This window comes from Sylvia atricapilla, chromosome 10 (assembly GCF_009819655.1).
Source record: "Sylvia atricapilla isolate bSylAtr1 chromosome 10, bSylAtr1.pri, whole genome shotgun sequence".
In the NCBI taxonomy this organism is placed as follows: Eukaryota; Metazoa; Chordata; class Aves; order Passeriformes; family Sylviidae; genus Sylvia; species Sylvia atricapilla.
The window spans coordinates 21,088,262-21,101,388 of NC_089149.1; the positions used below are offsets into that span (position 1 = coordinate 21,088,262).

At 41.1% G+C, this 13,127-nt stretch overlaps 1 protein-coding gene across 1 annotated transcript in view; it reads right to left on the reverse strand.

Moving 5' to 3' along the window:
• Nucleotides 1-1,808: 1,808 nt before the first annotated feature.
• Nucleotides 1,809-13,127, reverse strand: part of FARSB (phenylalanyl-tRNA synthetase subunit beta) — a 36,625-nt gene continuing 25,306 nt past the window's right edge. The window contains exon 17 of the mRNA XM_066326255.1: nt 1,809-2,081. Within this exon, the coding sequence (XP_066182352.1) occupies nt 1,930-2,081 (152 nt within the window). The 3' untranslated portion in view covers nt 1,809-1,929. The remainder of the gene's footprint in view (nt 2,082-13,127) is intronic.

A 13,127-nucleotide genomic window follows, 5' to 3' on the forward strand; every position in this document is an offset into this window, starting at 1 on the left:
TACACTCAAAGGACAGCTAAATTCACAGGAGAATCGGGACACCCAAAGAGTCAGAAAATCTCGTGTAGAGAAATATATTTAGTGCACGCAAATATGCCTCCACTCTGCTGCAATGCAAATCTGCCTTATTGTCGTCCTAATCCCCGTGCATGACACACCAATAAACAAGGGGGGGTTAATACCTTCCATCTGCGTTACAGATTGCTTCCCACACTGCGAGCCTGCCTGGTTACAGTTGTGTAGGCATCGTGGAGAGAGAGATCCTGCAAACGCCAAGCTGCCTGCTCCCCTGGGAGCTTTAAAAATGTGAGCTGCAGTTTTCTCACTCTCCGTGGGCACTGGAGTCAGTCGTGCAATGTATGGCAAGAGCTATATTCTCATTTCACGTCTGTCATGCAGAGATAATTAAAATCTACACTTCCATCTGAGGGGAACCGTAGGGTTTCCAGATGGGTAACTGTAGTGCATATTTCATACTGGATTATCACTTGCACCAAAAAGCCTTGCCTGTTGCCTTCCCACCTGTTGAGATTACTGATGGGGCTGCCATTGAAAGGCCCTCGTGGGTCCAGTGAGAGGGGTCTGTGCAACTCGTAAACCACGAGCTTACCTCACCACTGCACATCTCTCTGCTCAGTGGGGCAGGCATTGTGACACCCTTCTCCAGCAACTCCCAGATGTCCACTCTTGGACAGGCCCCTCCTGGCTCTCACAGCAGAAAGGAGCCACATCGGCCAAACACAAAATACGGGCTGTTGTTAGCCTGCAGCATTAGCAATGGTTATAATATTGCAAAGGAGAGACAGCCAGCTTCACCAGCCTGCCAGTCAAGAGCTGCTTCAGTGTACTGAGCTGACCACCCACTTGGTGACATTCCTGCAGATAGGAAGGATTGGCCATCACCATGCTGGATGGAGCTTCTCAGTTTCAGAGAGCAGAGGCACAGTGCACCAAGCTGTGACACAACTGCTGCCAGAAAGCCACCTAGAAGGAGAAGCCTGACCCATGAGAGGTTCTCATGTACTGGCAGGGGTAGAACTGCCAGAAAAGTAACCCTGCCCAAAAGCTGCGTGGTCCTGGTGCACAGCTGGGGTCCAGAAAGCCCTGGTGGGGCTGGGAGTGCAGTGGGCCCACGCTTACTCCTGCAGACAAACATGCCAGCCTCAGGCAGACAAAGGCTTTGATAGTTTTCTGCTACTCATGCAAAACACCACTGGCATATGCTCTTAAATGCACTTCCCCATTTGGTTTGGAGCTTCAAAAACCGCCAGGCTGACATCAACAATGAAAAAAATTTAATTCCACCCCCTCCCCTTTCTGAATTTAGAATGATAAAGGACCAAGAGTTATGTCTGGAGCAGAGAAGCAGATATTACACACATCTTGCTTACAAAATAGCTCTGGTTTTCATGAAACAAGTTTATTTTCCTCCCCCAGCCATTGATGAGCACATGACAACCGTATAGAATAAAAGCTCAAGTCCTTAGTTCTGCTCACATTCACTCAACATTTGCTCTAATCAATTATCTTATTTCATGCAGTAAGAAAAGAATGAGATTCCTGTTATGCAGCCATAATCAGTTACAGTATGAAGCTGTGTCTGTGGAACATTTCTGATTTTGAAAACTAATCATGTGCTCTGCCATTACATTTCTCTTGTAAAGCACTGGGCTTTGACCCAACTTGTTTCTTCCCCCCTGCCCTTTGAAAACACTGAGGGCACAGCCTAGTCCGAGACCCCGCATTCCTCCCCTGCAGAAGCCAGCCAGATTGCACTGTAAAGAACACATTTACTCAGGGAGACAGGATCTGTTTCTCTGGTTTATTGGAACATAAAAGCATAAGCGGATGTCCCCTGGGAGGCAGACAAAAGAGGAGAGGGTGCTGCATGTGACAGTGGGCAGCTGCCGGAGGATGAAAGTCACGTCTTCACACGAAGGGCTCAATATTGATCTCTAGGACAGAGCAAGGCATGGTGAGCTCAAACTTGGTGATAACATCAGGGTGTACCACGCCGAGTTTCCCAATGCTTTGACCTTTGGCAAAGACCTCAGCGCAGCGACCAGGAAAGAAAGCAGTGCCTGTAAAGAAAGTGAGAGAAAAATCATTATTTCTTTGGGCCAGAGGAGTCAATAGGCATTTAAAGCGCAGAACAAAGCTCTCAGTATTAAACGGTTCTCTGTGCTGAGATGCTCAGAAGGGGCTCTCACATTCTTGCATTAAGAGTTGTCATGATTGATAGAGAATGAGAAAACACTGAGTTAAAAATAAAATGTAAAGCCCAAAGCGTGGGCATTTTTCACACTCCAATTGTTTTGACTAAGTTCCTCCTGCAAGAGAAATTAGCACCGTTGAGTCAGAGGGCTACTGAAATGAAGAACTTTTGCAGCCTTTAGGCTATTTAACATCTGAATGTCTCCCACCTTAGTCTGTTTAAAGAAATAAAGCTTGCTGTCATCTAAAGGGTAAGTAGGCATGTCACCCTTGATTGCCTGTCACATAATTAAAAACAACCTGCATTCCTCATCTGGAGAACTTTTTAAGCACTTTCCTATACACCATAAAACTGTGAAACAATAAACACTCAAAGAAAGCCAAAGATCATCTTCTTCTTACCTCAAACCAAGTCACAGTTTTTAAATGATACATGGAAGCTTTTTCCTAATAAAGTAATTAAATTTGCTATGAAGAACTTGGAGCAGCTCTGCAGACTTTTTCATGGGAAGACTTTCCTACCTGGAAACTTCCCACTGTGTGGTGGCTCTACCAGCACTATATTCAAGCTTGACTATTGCAACTAAACTTGCCTTTTTTTTGGCCTCTGTCCTGAGCTGAGTGGCATTTTTATCTGATAGCCCTTCTAAAGACAAACCCACATCAGATCTGCCAGTTGCTCCTGAAAGTATCTCTTTCCAAAGGAGTGTGTGGAAGCACAGAGTGTGGGACATCCCATGGGTAGTGCTGCTGTGACATCAAAGGGGGAGAGGATGAAACAAGGCCACTGAATCCTGCAGATCCCGAATCCTCAGAAAGCTTCTACACCCTGTTTTTAATGCTGCTGCCTTCGGCGTCCTCTGCAAAAGGATCACAAGAATTTTCCGACAGAAACTTACTCTCTGGTTGCACCAAATGCTACTTAAGGTTTCGGATCAGCCCAGGACATTTTGCTGTGTGCACAAGGAGCTACTTAAAAAGGCAATAATGTCCAAATGAACCTCAAGCCTTAGGAACATTTTCATGATACTCTGATCACTAGTGGTCAAGCTCCCCAGTGGAAATAATTCATTTAAGAAGTGTCTTCTATGAGGTTTGTAGTTGTAACTTGCAGCTACAAGAACAACAATTAGGTCTTTTTCTAGCCTGAGTTGCTCCAAGTGCAAATTAACTTCAATGTCCACTTCAATTTTGGCTACCTTGTGAAATCTGACCACAGCAGTAAATGACCACAGAAACACAGCTTAAAGGCTGTTCTAAAAATATTCAGAAGCAGAATCTTTTAAATTATCCAGTTCCAGTCTTAGCTACAAGCACAAACCAACTACTTACACTGTATGTACAACAGTGAAATTACCTCACCCTGGATGCTACTGGCACATGACTCCAGTCAAAGAGACACTTGCCACTGCCAAGCTGCACTACTCAAAACAAGATGAAACAAATTTAGAAAAGAGTCAAATGTCACACATACAGATCACTCTGCAGATTGTGGGTGAAAACATGACCTAAAAATAAAGTTGCCTTTTACTAAGTGGTAAAGGCTTTCCTGTTTGTAAATAAAGCTGGTATTGTACCAAAGATGTGAGCAGCACACAGAGACTTTCTTTTAGACACTTGACTGTAAGCTTGAACTGGCAAAAGAGCAAGAACCAAGCAGAAGTTCATAATGTTGGCGTGGTACCCCACTATAAATCTATAGGAAAAAAAGAGCTTTGACAATAGAGTCAGTTAAAAAGCAGTGAGTCTGACTTGTCTGTTCTTCTGACCTTCCTTCTGTGTAGTCTTGGGAAAGTTATTTTATCTTTTTGCACATCTAGACCCAGCTATGTCATGAGACTTAACTGTTTTTAAACTTGTTGTAGATATCTGATAGGGTCTAAAATAATACTTTACTCAATCAATCTAACCAGGCCAGTTTCCCAGATCTGTGCCACTTCCAATTGTATGAAACAATGTTGTTTTCATACACAACAAATGCTCTGCTATCCACCACCAGTCGTTGGTCTCTTAGTCCCAGTGAGTTCCGAATATGCTGCTCCAGGCTGTGGGTCAGACACTGAACAGAATTTTCCATCTCATGCAGCAACTGATGCTGGACCATGATGTTAATTTTCTGTGCATTTCCTTGTAGGCAAGAGGGAAATATATAATTAATATCAAGGGGGAACATTTAAGTCCCCAAAGTGGAGGAAATGGGACCTTCAAACAATGTCTCAGTTTCTAGTTCGGCTGACCCTGAAATGCTGGCTGCTTCACAGGGCAGTCACCAGTGTGCCCAAACTCTGCAGACATGCCAGTTGCAGGGCACAATTCCGTGGCTGGAAAAGATCATACAATAAGCAAATAAAAATGAAAGAACCTGTTAAAAACTTTAGAGCCCCCATCTGTCCAGCCAACACATGGCTCTTGCACCGAAGAAACATGAGCTGAGAAACAGGTTTACAGAGAGTTTATGAACTCTGGTTAATAATGGAACTATTATTATGGTAATTGGCTGCACTACAGAATGCTTGAAAGTATATTCCTGCCTGCCAAAAGGGCCTCCAGACTGCATCCCACAGGGGGGATCTAAAGCCTTCCCCATCTTAGGGACTCTTCCTTGACCACACAGGTGGTAAGGGAAGGAGACTGGCTCATGCATTGGACTGGGTGGTGTTGCTCCATCTGCCTCTGCCACGGAATCAGAATTTGGAGCAAATGTAAATTCCAGGTTAAAAAATCCAGACATTGAAAGGGAATCAAAGAAGGAAAAAAAAAAAAAAACCTAAAACCAAACCTCAGAAGAAACATGAAAAGCCTGAGCAGAAAGGGATGAAAGAGAAACAAGCATTTGCAGCTGGGGGAGAGCTTTGACTGAGGGGCCAACCACAAGCACAAAAGGAGACCTGAGCTAGAGGAACCTGCTGTGGTGGGGCAGGCCATGGGCTGCAGGAGGACCTGAGAAATCCATGGAGCAGGGCAGCAAACCAGGAGGGTCGTCAAAATAACCAGGAAACAAAGGTAAGGACTCTTTACATCCTAACTTGTGTGTTTCTGGCATTATCAAATAAATAGCAATGGTGGTTAGGATTTCTAGCTTGTGTTATGGACTGGGCAGTGTTAAGTGACTTCAACTCTTGAAGTGAAGTAAAAGCTTCAGACTGAGGGTCAAGGCTGTATGAAAGACTTGTGCTGAAGCTACTTGCACACATGGGAAATCAGCAAAAAGTGCACACGCTGTTACCTTGTTTGTATAAATCACACCAGAAGCTGAAGCCCAGCACTCTCAAGCTTCACTAAAGCCTTGATGCCAAAAAGAGTCTTTCCAGAATCACTGGCAGCTGGGACCTATAGCTTTTGAGCAGGAATTCACTGTAGTTTGTCCTGCCTGTCTGTGCAGCATCACCCTAGAATAGCACGGTTGTGAAGAGCATGGTCTTCCAAAGAAACTGTCCCTAGTCAGGGAGGCACAAAAGCACACCTGGAGGCCCCTCTCTGAGCAGCTGTGTTAGGTGTACTTGCTGCTGGTGTAATTATTCTGAAAAGCTGCTCTTGTAGGTATAACTGGTTGATTGTACCATCTACTATACTGAGAGTCAAATTAATTTAAAATTTGTAGTTTACTGTACCTCTTGTTTTAAGGATAACATATTTATCCCTCTTGACAGAGTAAATCCTTTCTGCTCTGCAGACAATCTTAATAAACTTCACCTTGAAATCTAGTCAGTGATTGTATTGTCCTTGCTGCTAGAGACCCAGACAATGCCAGAGGAAGCCTGAAGGTCTGGCAGTGGAAATCCACCTCTTAATATGTCAGGTGTGTAAGTGGTAGTTAGGAGAAGGGGTGGGGTGAAATCGGATACGCGTTCCTAAAGAAGGGATGCCAAAGCCAGCCCTGTCTTATGCTGACACACTACACGCAAGGGAAAGACAAAAGCTGCTTCTCGTGGCTGCAAGTAAGAATTTAATTTCTAATGTTCAGTGATGTAGAAGTAATACCTTTAATTAAAGCTTCTGTAGCATGTCCTCAAAATCCGTAATTGCCTTTCTGTATTCAGGCAACAGGGCCGCTTTGATTGCTTTGGGGTAATTCTTTGGCCAATAATCCAACTGAGCATGTAGTCTTTAGCACATTTTCTGGCTAATTGACCCTCAAAGAGCTCTGACTTCCCTGCACTCTTTGTTGTCAAACACCTTGCACAGTTTCTTTTCTCTACCTTACTCTCCCTTCCTTTCAAAAAGAAATAGATTAAAGTTGTATTATAGGCCAGCAGTTGCACTAAGCCTTCAAACCTGTTTGTTCCTGTAATTTGAAGGAACACTGGAAGCTGAAGCTTAAGAAGGTAACGGAGCAGAGCTTATCTGGCCTCAGTAGCCTTTCATCTTAATTCTCCTCCCTTTAGTGACTCCAGCTGCCCTTTCACTACCTCATCCCCACTCACCTGGAGAAGTATTTTGCCTGTGCTACACTCGATGGAATTTAGTTTTGTGAGGTTAGATAATTGCTTTTAGGATCAAGTTCTTCACACTTTTGACCAATTCCTTCTTTTGGCAGAAAAGGCACATCAAATGCAGAGTCAGGGAGCACTATGAGCCCAGGCAGTGTGTTAAAAGGCAGCCCCCTCTTTCTGCCCCTATACACAGCACAGAAAGGCTCCCAGAACCTTATGCCAACCAACAGCAACCTCAAAATGAGATCTTGTCATGGAATGATTTACCTTCAGCTAATTCCTAAAATCACAGACATCTCAAATCTTGCATGATTTTTGGAACATACTGAGAGACCAATTGTTCTCGTAATTTGCACGTTGTCAGCAGTTCTTCTCCCTTATATTCTCAAGCCCAGAAAAAACATACTTTGGGGGTGAGTGGAATATTTATCAACTTTAGTCTTTAGATTTGTAAATCCTGACTAAAGCTGTGCCGAACAACTGCCATTTCCCCAGATCACACCTAACTGTAGTGACACACCAGGACATTCAAATTAGTACAATTAAATTTAAGGCATGTGCCTTAATTACCCCTCTCTAGAAAATAATTAACACTTGACAGAAATCACAGAATCAGTATCTGTGTGATGTGAATGAATATGTCCTTGTCTAAAGGGCATCTTTCATTCTGATCTCTTCCTCTGTTTTTCCAAAAGCCTCCTTACACAGGGCATAGCAGAAGAGGGTAAAGTGACAATCAATTATTTACCTGGACTGCTACACTGGATATCCAAAAATAGAGTTGAGTATTAGAGTCCTTGTGCAGACAATAAAGCTGGGAACATGGAGAATCATCCACAGACTTGCAGTGATCAGTCACTAAATCATCTTCTCCTATTACAACTAAGTCAATGGCTGAGTTTCTATAAATTTGTATTTCAGGAAGCCTGTGAGGAAAACTAACTCTTCTATCTCATAAGAACCCTCATACACAACCCTATAAGCTGGATTTGTTTTTCATTCTTGCTGTGTTAAAGCTCCCAGAAGCTTTAACAGAGGTGGTTTGGTGCTGCTGGATGTCAGAAAATGGTTCAAGAATGCAGTAGGTTTGAGGCACCTCTTTATTCACCTGCTTTATCCTCAGGATTACAGCAGCCTCAAATACTTAAAATTATCTGGGTAAAAGTACTGTGTTCCTGCCTTTACTAATGGAAGGTAATACTTGGGTGGATGCTGAGGCTGAGGAATGCAGGTATTTTGGATCACTGATCTGGATTATAGCATTTCTCTTAGTGCTGGGGTCTTCTTCTTAAATACTGCATGCAGAAAAATTAAGTAGGAAACCTAGAAAGAAATCTATCAAATACCACGTATTTCTCTAGAAATCAGTATTTGTGTATAAAGCTCAAAAATTTGCCTTTGTGGGGCAGTTGTAAGAAACAGGAACTCTCCACTGGAGTTTAGTTGCTTTGCAGAGTTACCATTACACAGCTAATCTTTGCTATTAGGCTGGTTTATCTGATTTATCCAGATTTATCTGAAATGTTATACTTTGTCTAAAAGTCACAAACCTAAGCTGATATTATGTCACAGCTATTTTGTCCATAAAATGAAGGAATTCCTAATCCCAGATAAAGCTCACTCTTTTTTTTAAAAAAAAGTCTTGCTATTTCACTTGAGTTAGAGAACATAAAGCTTTGAATATTAAAAAAACTTAATTTACTTGTGTTCCATGGGTGTTTTTTGGATATCTAAAAGAATGATTAATCCTTGCAAACAACAGAATCTGTCAGAAACTAGGAAACAATAAACCATATGCTTTCTGGCAGGGGGTATAACATACTGTGTGTGTGCACAGCGAGGCAGCAGGTTTAGCTTGTTAGGCTCTGCTTTCATACAGGACTAGAGAATAACAAGAACCAGCACTAAGCCAGGCTGCAAGTCTACTTTAGTGTGTCACATTTGGTTTGCATGTTGTTTAATCACTCATGTCCTAGACCAAGCTGCCCTCCTGTCCCAGGGACTTGACTGAGGTAACCAGGAGCCACCTGATGTTCTGCTTTCACAGCTCCCCCATTTCATGCCTTTTAGAATGAACGACTGGACAAACTGGCATGGAATAATCCATCACTAAACAATGAATCTCAGCAGTCACTGGAACTGTTCATCACTTAGTTTTAGCAACCAAGGCTTATGTTGCAAAGTAATGCCACAGTGGCTCCAGCAGGAAGAGAAATGCCTGAGCTGAGTGTGAGCTCAGCATTACCTGTGTATCTGCTCTTTTCTAACACATGCACCACAAGCAAAGATAAAGTCAGTTCCTCCACCACGGGCAACAGGTATCTTTAGAGCCTGCATTCACACTGATCTCAACATTTGAGCCAATACCTTACAGATTCGTGTTTAAAATGTTATTGTGGATATAAAAAAAAAAAAAAAAAAAAAAAAGGCAAGATTAAATTTGAAGCACCACCCCTCTGCCTTCATACCAAAGTTGAAAAATCACACCAGCCTGGAGAATTGCTAAACTATAAAATTGACACGTTCCCATTTGGAGGCATTAATATCAGTATGGCAGTGGCAATGAAAGGAGATGCATGCTCAGTTTGCCTCCAGCCACAGCAGAACGGAGCTGAAGGATGGAGCTGTGGGGATGGGCAAATGTAGCATTTCTTCAGAGAAGCCACAACTGCCCCTCAGTGCTTAGATCATTGCCCCTGCACCCTGAGAAAGGAGCTGTGCTATTGCTGCTACTTCTGCTACTGCCTTGGATTAATCATTCCTTTTATAAAGAAGGCTTTGCAATATTGAAAATACAGTAGATGATTAAGAAATAATTTTCTATTTAAAAACGTAAAAAGTTAGCAATTACCTAAATCTATAATTATACAATGCAAAGCTGTGCCAGATATTTAAAATTCTTGATGGAAGGAAGACTTTTACCTGTTAAGACTTGTTATGATGCGTGATTAAAAAAATAGTTAGCCTTTGGGGGGCAAAACCAAAGGACTTAAACTCTGAGGAGGCCTCTCCAGTAAAGGAACAGCAGAAGAGTTGTCAGGGAGAAGACAGTGATGTCTTGAGCTCAAGGAACACAAATGCCAGTGATTTAGATGGTTCTGGTTGGCAAAAACTGATAGAAAATGAAACCCCTTAACTGTCAGGAGAAATGCTACTACTCCTTGGAGCATGCCTAACCTGTCAGAACAAAATGCAATGGGAAGAAAAATATTGTAATCTTTAACAGTTAATACCTGCAAAAAGAAGCATCAGAAGACAGCTTGACACTAGAAGATAGCTTGTTGTCTCTTTTCAAATTGACTTGACACCTTTCCTCACAGTGTTTTTGCAGTTGCCATAGATATTTTCCCCCTCCCACTACAGGACACACACTTCTAAATCAGTCAGTTAAAAGGAGTTTCTCTTCTAAAATAATCTTCTGGATTTGAGAAACTAATACTTTCTTTGTTCTCTAATTGAATTTTTTTTATTTCAGATGTGGGGGGAGAAAAAGTGTGTCAAACATAATTTGGTGATGAAAGTTTAAAAGACAAAGAATTCTAAGCCTGTCAAACCTTTTATTATCATCCCATGCTGGGCTAAAATAATGTACTTTAACTCACACATCTTTTTGGGGATAAGGGTTGATACTTGAAGGGTGTTGAGAAGGAACATTAAAGAAGTTTCAGAGAAGAGCTGAAATGACCACAAGAATGGAAAAAGTCCTTCTCAAACTCACTTCTGAGAGCCTCTTTTTCATACTAAAGATCAAGAGTATAACACAAAGCTAATCAAATGAGACCTATTTCTAAAATCAGACTCTGGGTTTTGCCACAAATTCTGTGCTGCTTGGCCTACCTGCATCACTTCTAACAGCAAGAGACATCTGAGGTGTCCAGTGCCAGAGTGTGCTGCCAAATTTTGATAAACCACGTTTATCTGGACATACTCCAAATACTGCAGTCTCCCATTTTGGCTACATCAATAATATAGGCAACTCTCCTGTTTCATATCTTTCCTGGGTACTTTCTTGGGTATTAATGCAGTTAAAATCAAATTTGAGGCATTAACACCAGAGGGGGAAGATACCTGACAGAAAAAAAAAAATTAGCTTGGCACAAATTTATAGGGATTTAGTTCCTATAAATCTGAAGACCTGTATTACAGAAAGGAAAGAGAGACCAGAGATAATAGACAATTAAAGGGATATGAAGCAAGCAGCCACATACACTTTATTAGATAATTTAATGCAATTTTGAGTCAAAACTGTCTTTCTTCATGTAACTAAAGTTCCTTGATACTACAGAAAAATCAGTTCAAGAGAAAAGGATGAGAAATTAATTAGATCTGAAAGTAGTGACCAACACTGCAAAAGCAACAAGAGCTAGTGACAAACATCCAAGTTTGCAAGAGATCAGTAATTAAGCCCTTTTAATGATCAGTGCTGGCACTTCTGAAACCTCTTGGAGAATTAGGGTAATACATTTAAAAGTACTAAAATTGGTCAGGTTTAAAAAAACTCCACTGTTCTTACCTCTTGCTATTAATTCATTAAGCTGTCCAGGAGGTAGAGAGGAGAGTAAACACAGAAGCATGAGTGGAATATCTTCAAGAACAATTTATTTGATAAATGAGTACTAGCAGTTTCACAATAAAAAAGAGGAATGTTTTTGGTCAAAACCCTATCTGTATTTAGTGCTGAAGTGACTGTGGTCAAAAACCGGAAAGTTCCTTAGAGACAAAAAGGAGAGAAATAATTTGCACTTCAGAAAATGTGATTAATAACAGTGGCTGAAATTCATCAAGGAACTGAAAAAATTAGGAAAGATTAATAACTGGCTGCTGTAAAGACAGCATTAAAACAGACTTAAGAATGTTGGAAACAAATTGTAGGTAGAGTACTTTCATTTACTAACAAGACTGGTGAAAGAGACAGAAGTGTATTAAGTTTTTAACAAATATTTCTTTTCATCTGGGGTGGGGGGAGATATTGTTGAGGAGAGTAGGGTGTTGTCCAGTCCACTGAAAAAATGAAGAAGATGTCTGGTTACATCTACCAGGATTAGGATGTTTCTAAAACACCAGAGTCTCAGGCATAAGAATTGTGGTGCAATTCTCAGAGCAAATATCCTGCCTGCTCCTGTTAACTTGCAGTTATTACAATACTGGGAATTCAGCAGTACTAGAAAAATGTTAATGTGGTGCCAGTATTCCAAGGTGGATGATCTCAGTTGATCCTCAGTGATAAAAAATTATGGGGAATAGGCAAAAGTGAAACTAACAGGAGCAGAATACAGTGAATTAACAGCTGATGTGTTTTATTAAGAAATGTTTTCAAACAAATGTGATTATCTACCAAACCTGTAATTTGAAAGACTATGCAATGGCACGTATAAGAATGCCAGTTAAGTGGACTAAGAATTGTCTGATACCTCCCAACGTCAGAAATTATACCTGGAGGCCTGGTAAAATTGGCACATTTCCTTTAGTCATCTATGAGTAAACAGACAATTATTGACATTTGTGACCAGTGCAGTGGCTGCCAAGAGAGGCAGCTGAAAGGCCAGGATTGCCATTAAGAGCAATCAAGCTACAATTTCTTAAAATAAGGCAGGTATTAATAATGCCAAGCTCAATATCAGCAGTAAACATCTGCTTATAGTTCAGTCTCCCAGTTTAAGCTGATCACTACAGATAGGTGCTGCAGTTCAATTCCATACCTCTAACTTGGAATTAGTCCCAGATTTCCCTCCTCTTGTCTTGTGAATTGAGGTTCACGGTCTAAATCTTCTTTTAAAGTTGTTTATTGTGTAATTATTACTATAAAAGCCAATGTTTATTGATGTTCTTAGTTATGGAGATAACTATTACACCTCTAATTTCACAGCTGAACCTTACTAAATGGGAAGCTATTACTATGATTTACTGTGGAATTAAAATTTTCTACACTTTACCACACCTTTCATTTAATTAAATAAGGGCAGTAAAAAGAAGGGAGTGCAACTTCTTCTGTTTGGTTTTTTTTTTTGGTTGGTTTTTTTTTTTTTTTTTTGCAAGACAACTGTCAGTTACTGAATGAGGCAAGAGTTACTATGCATTTATTATGTACACATTCACGTTGAACACAAACAGGCTGACTTCCCAGCTTTGCTAAGCTGGTCATCACCTCAAAAGCATGAACATTTAGTTAAAAAAAATTAAATTAATACATTCAAGAGTTAGCTGAAATCCCTGAGAATCAATACTGTAGAGAAAGGAAGCTCATGTCACAAGCTGATTCTCTTCAGGGGTTGCTTGTTTTCATGAGATTGCTATTTCAGTTTTGTCATGGAGGACAGTGGGGCAGACAGGGGCAGCAGCCATGCACAGATTCTTTGTAACATTTTCTGTGAGCCTGTCAAGTTGTTTCCTTTTGATAAAACAGGGATATTATCTTCCCTTTTCAAATGGTTTGTGCTGAGTTAAATTCCATGTACAAAGTATAGCGACTCCTGAAAGGTG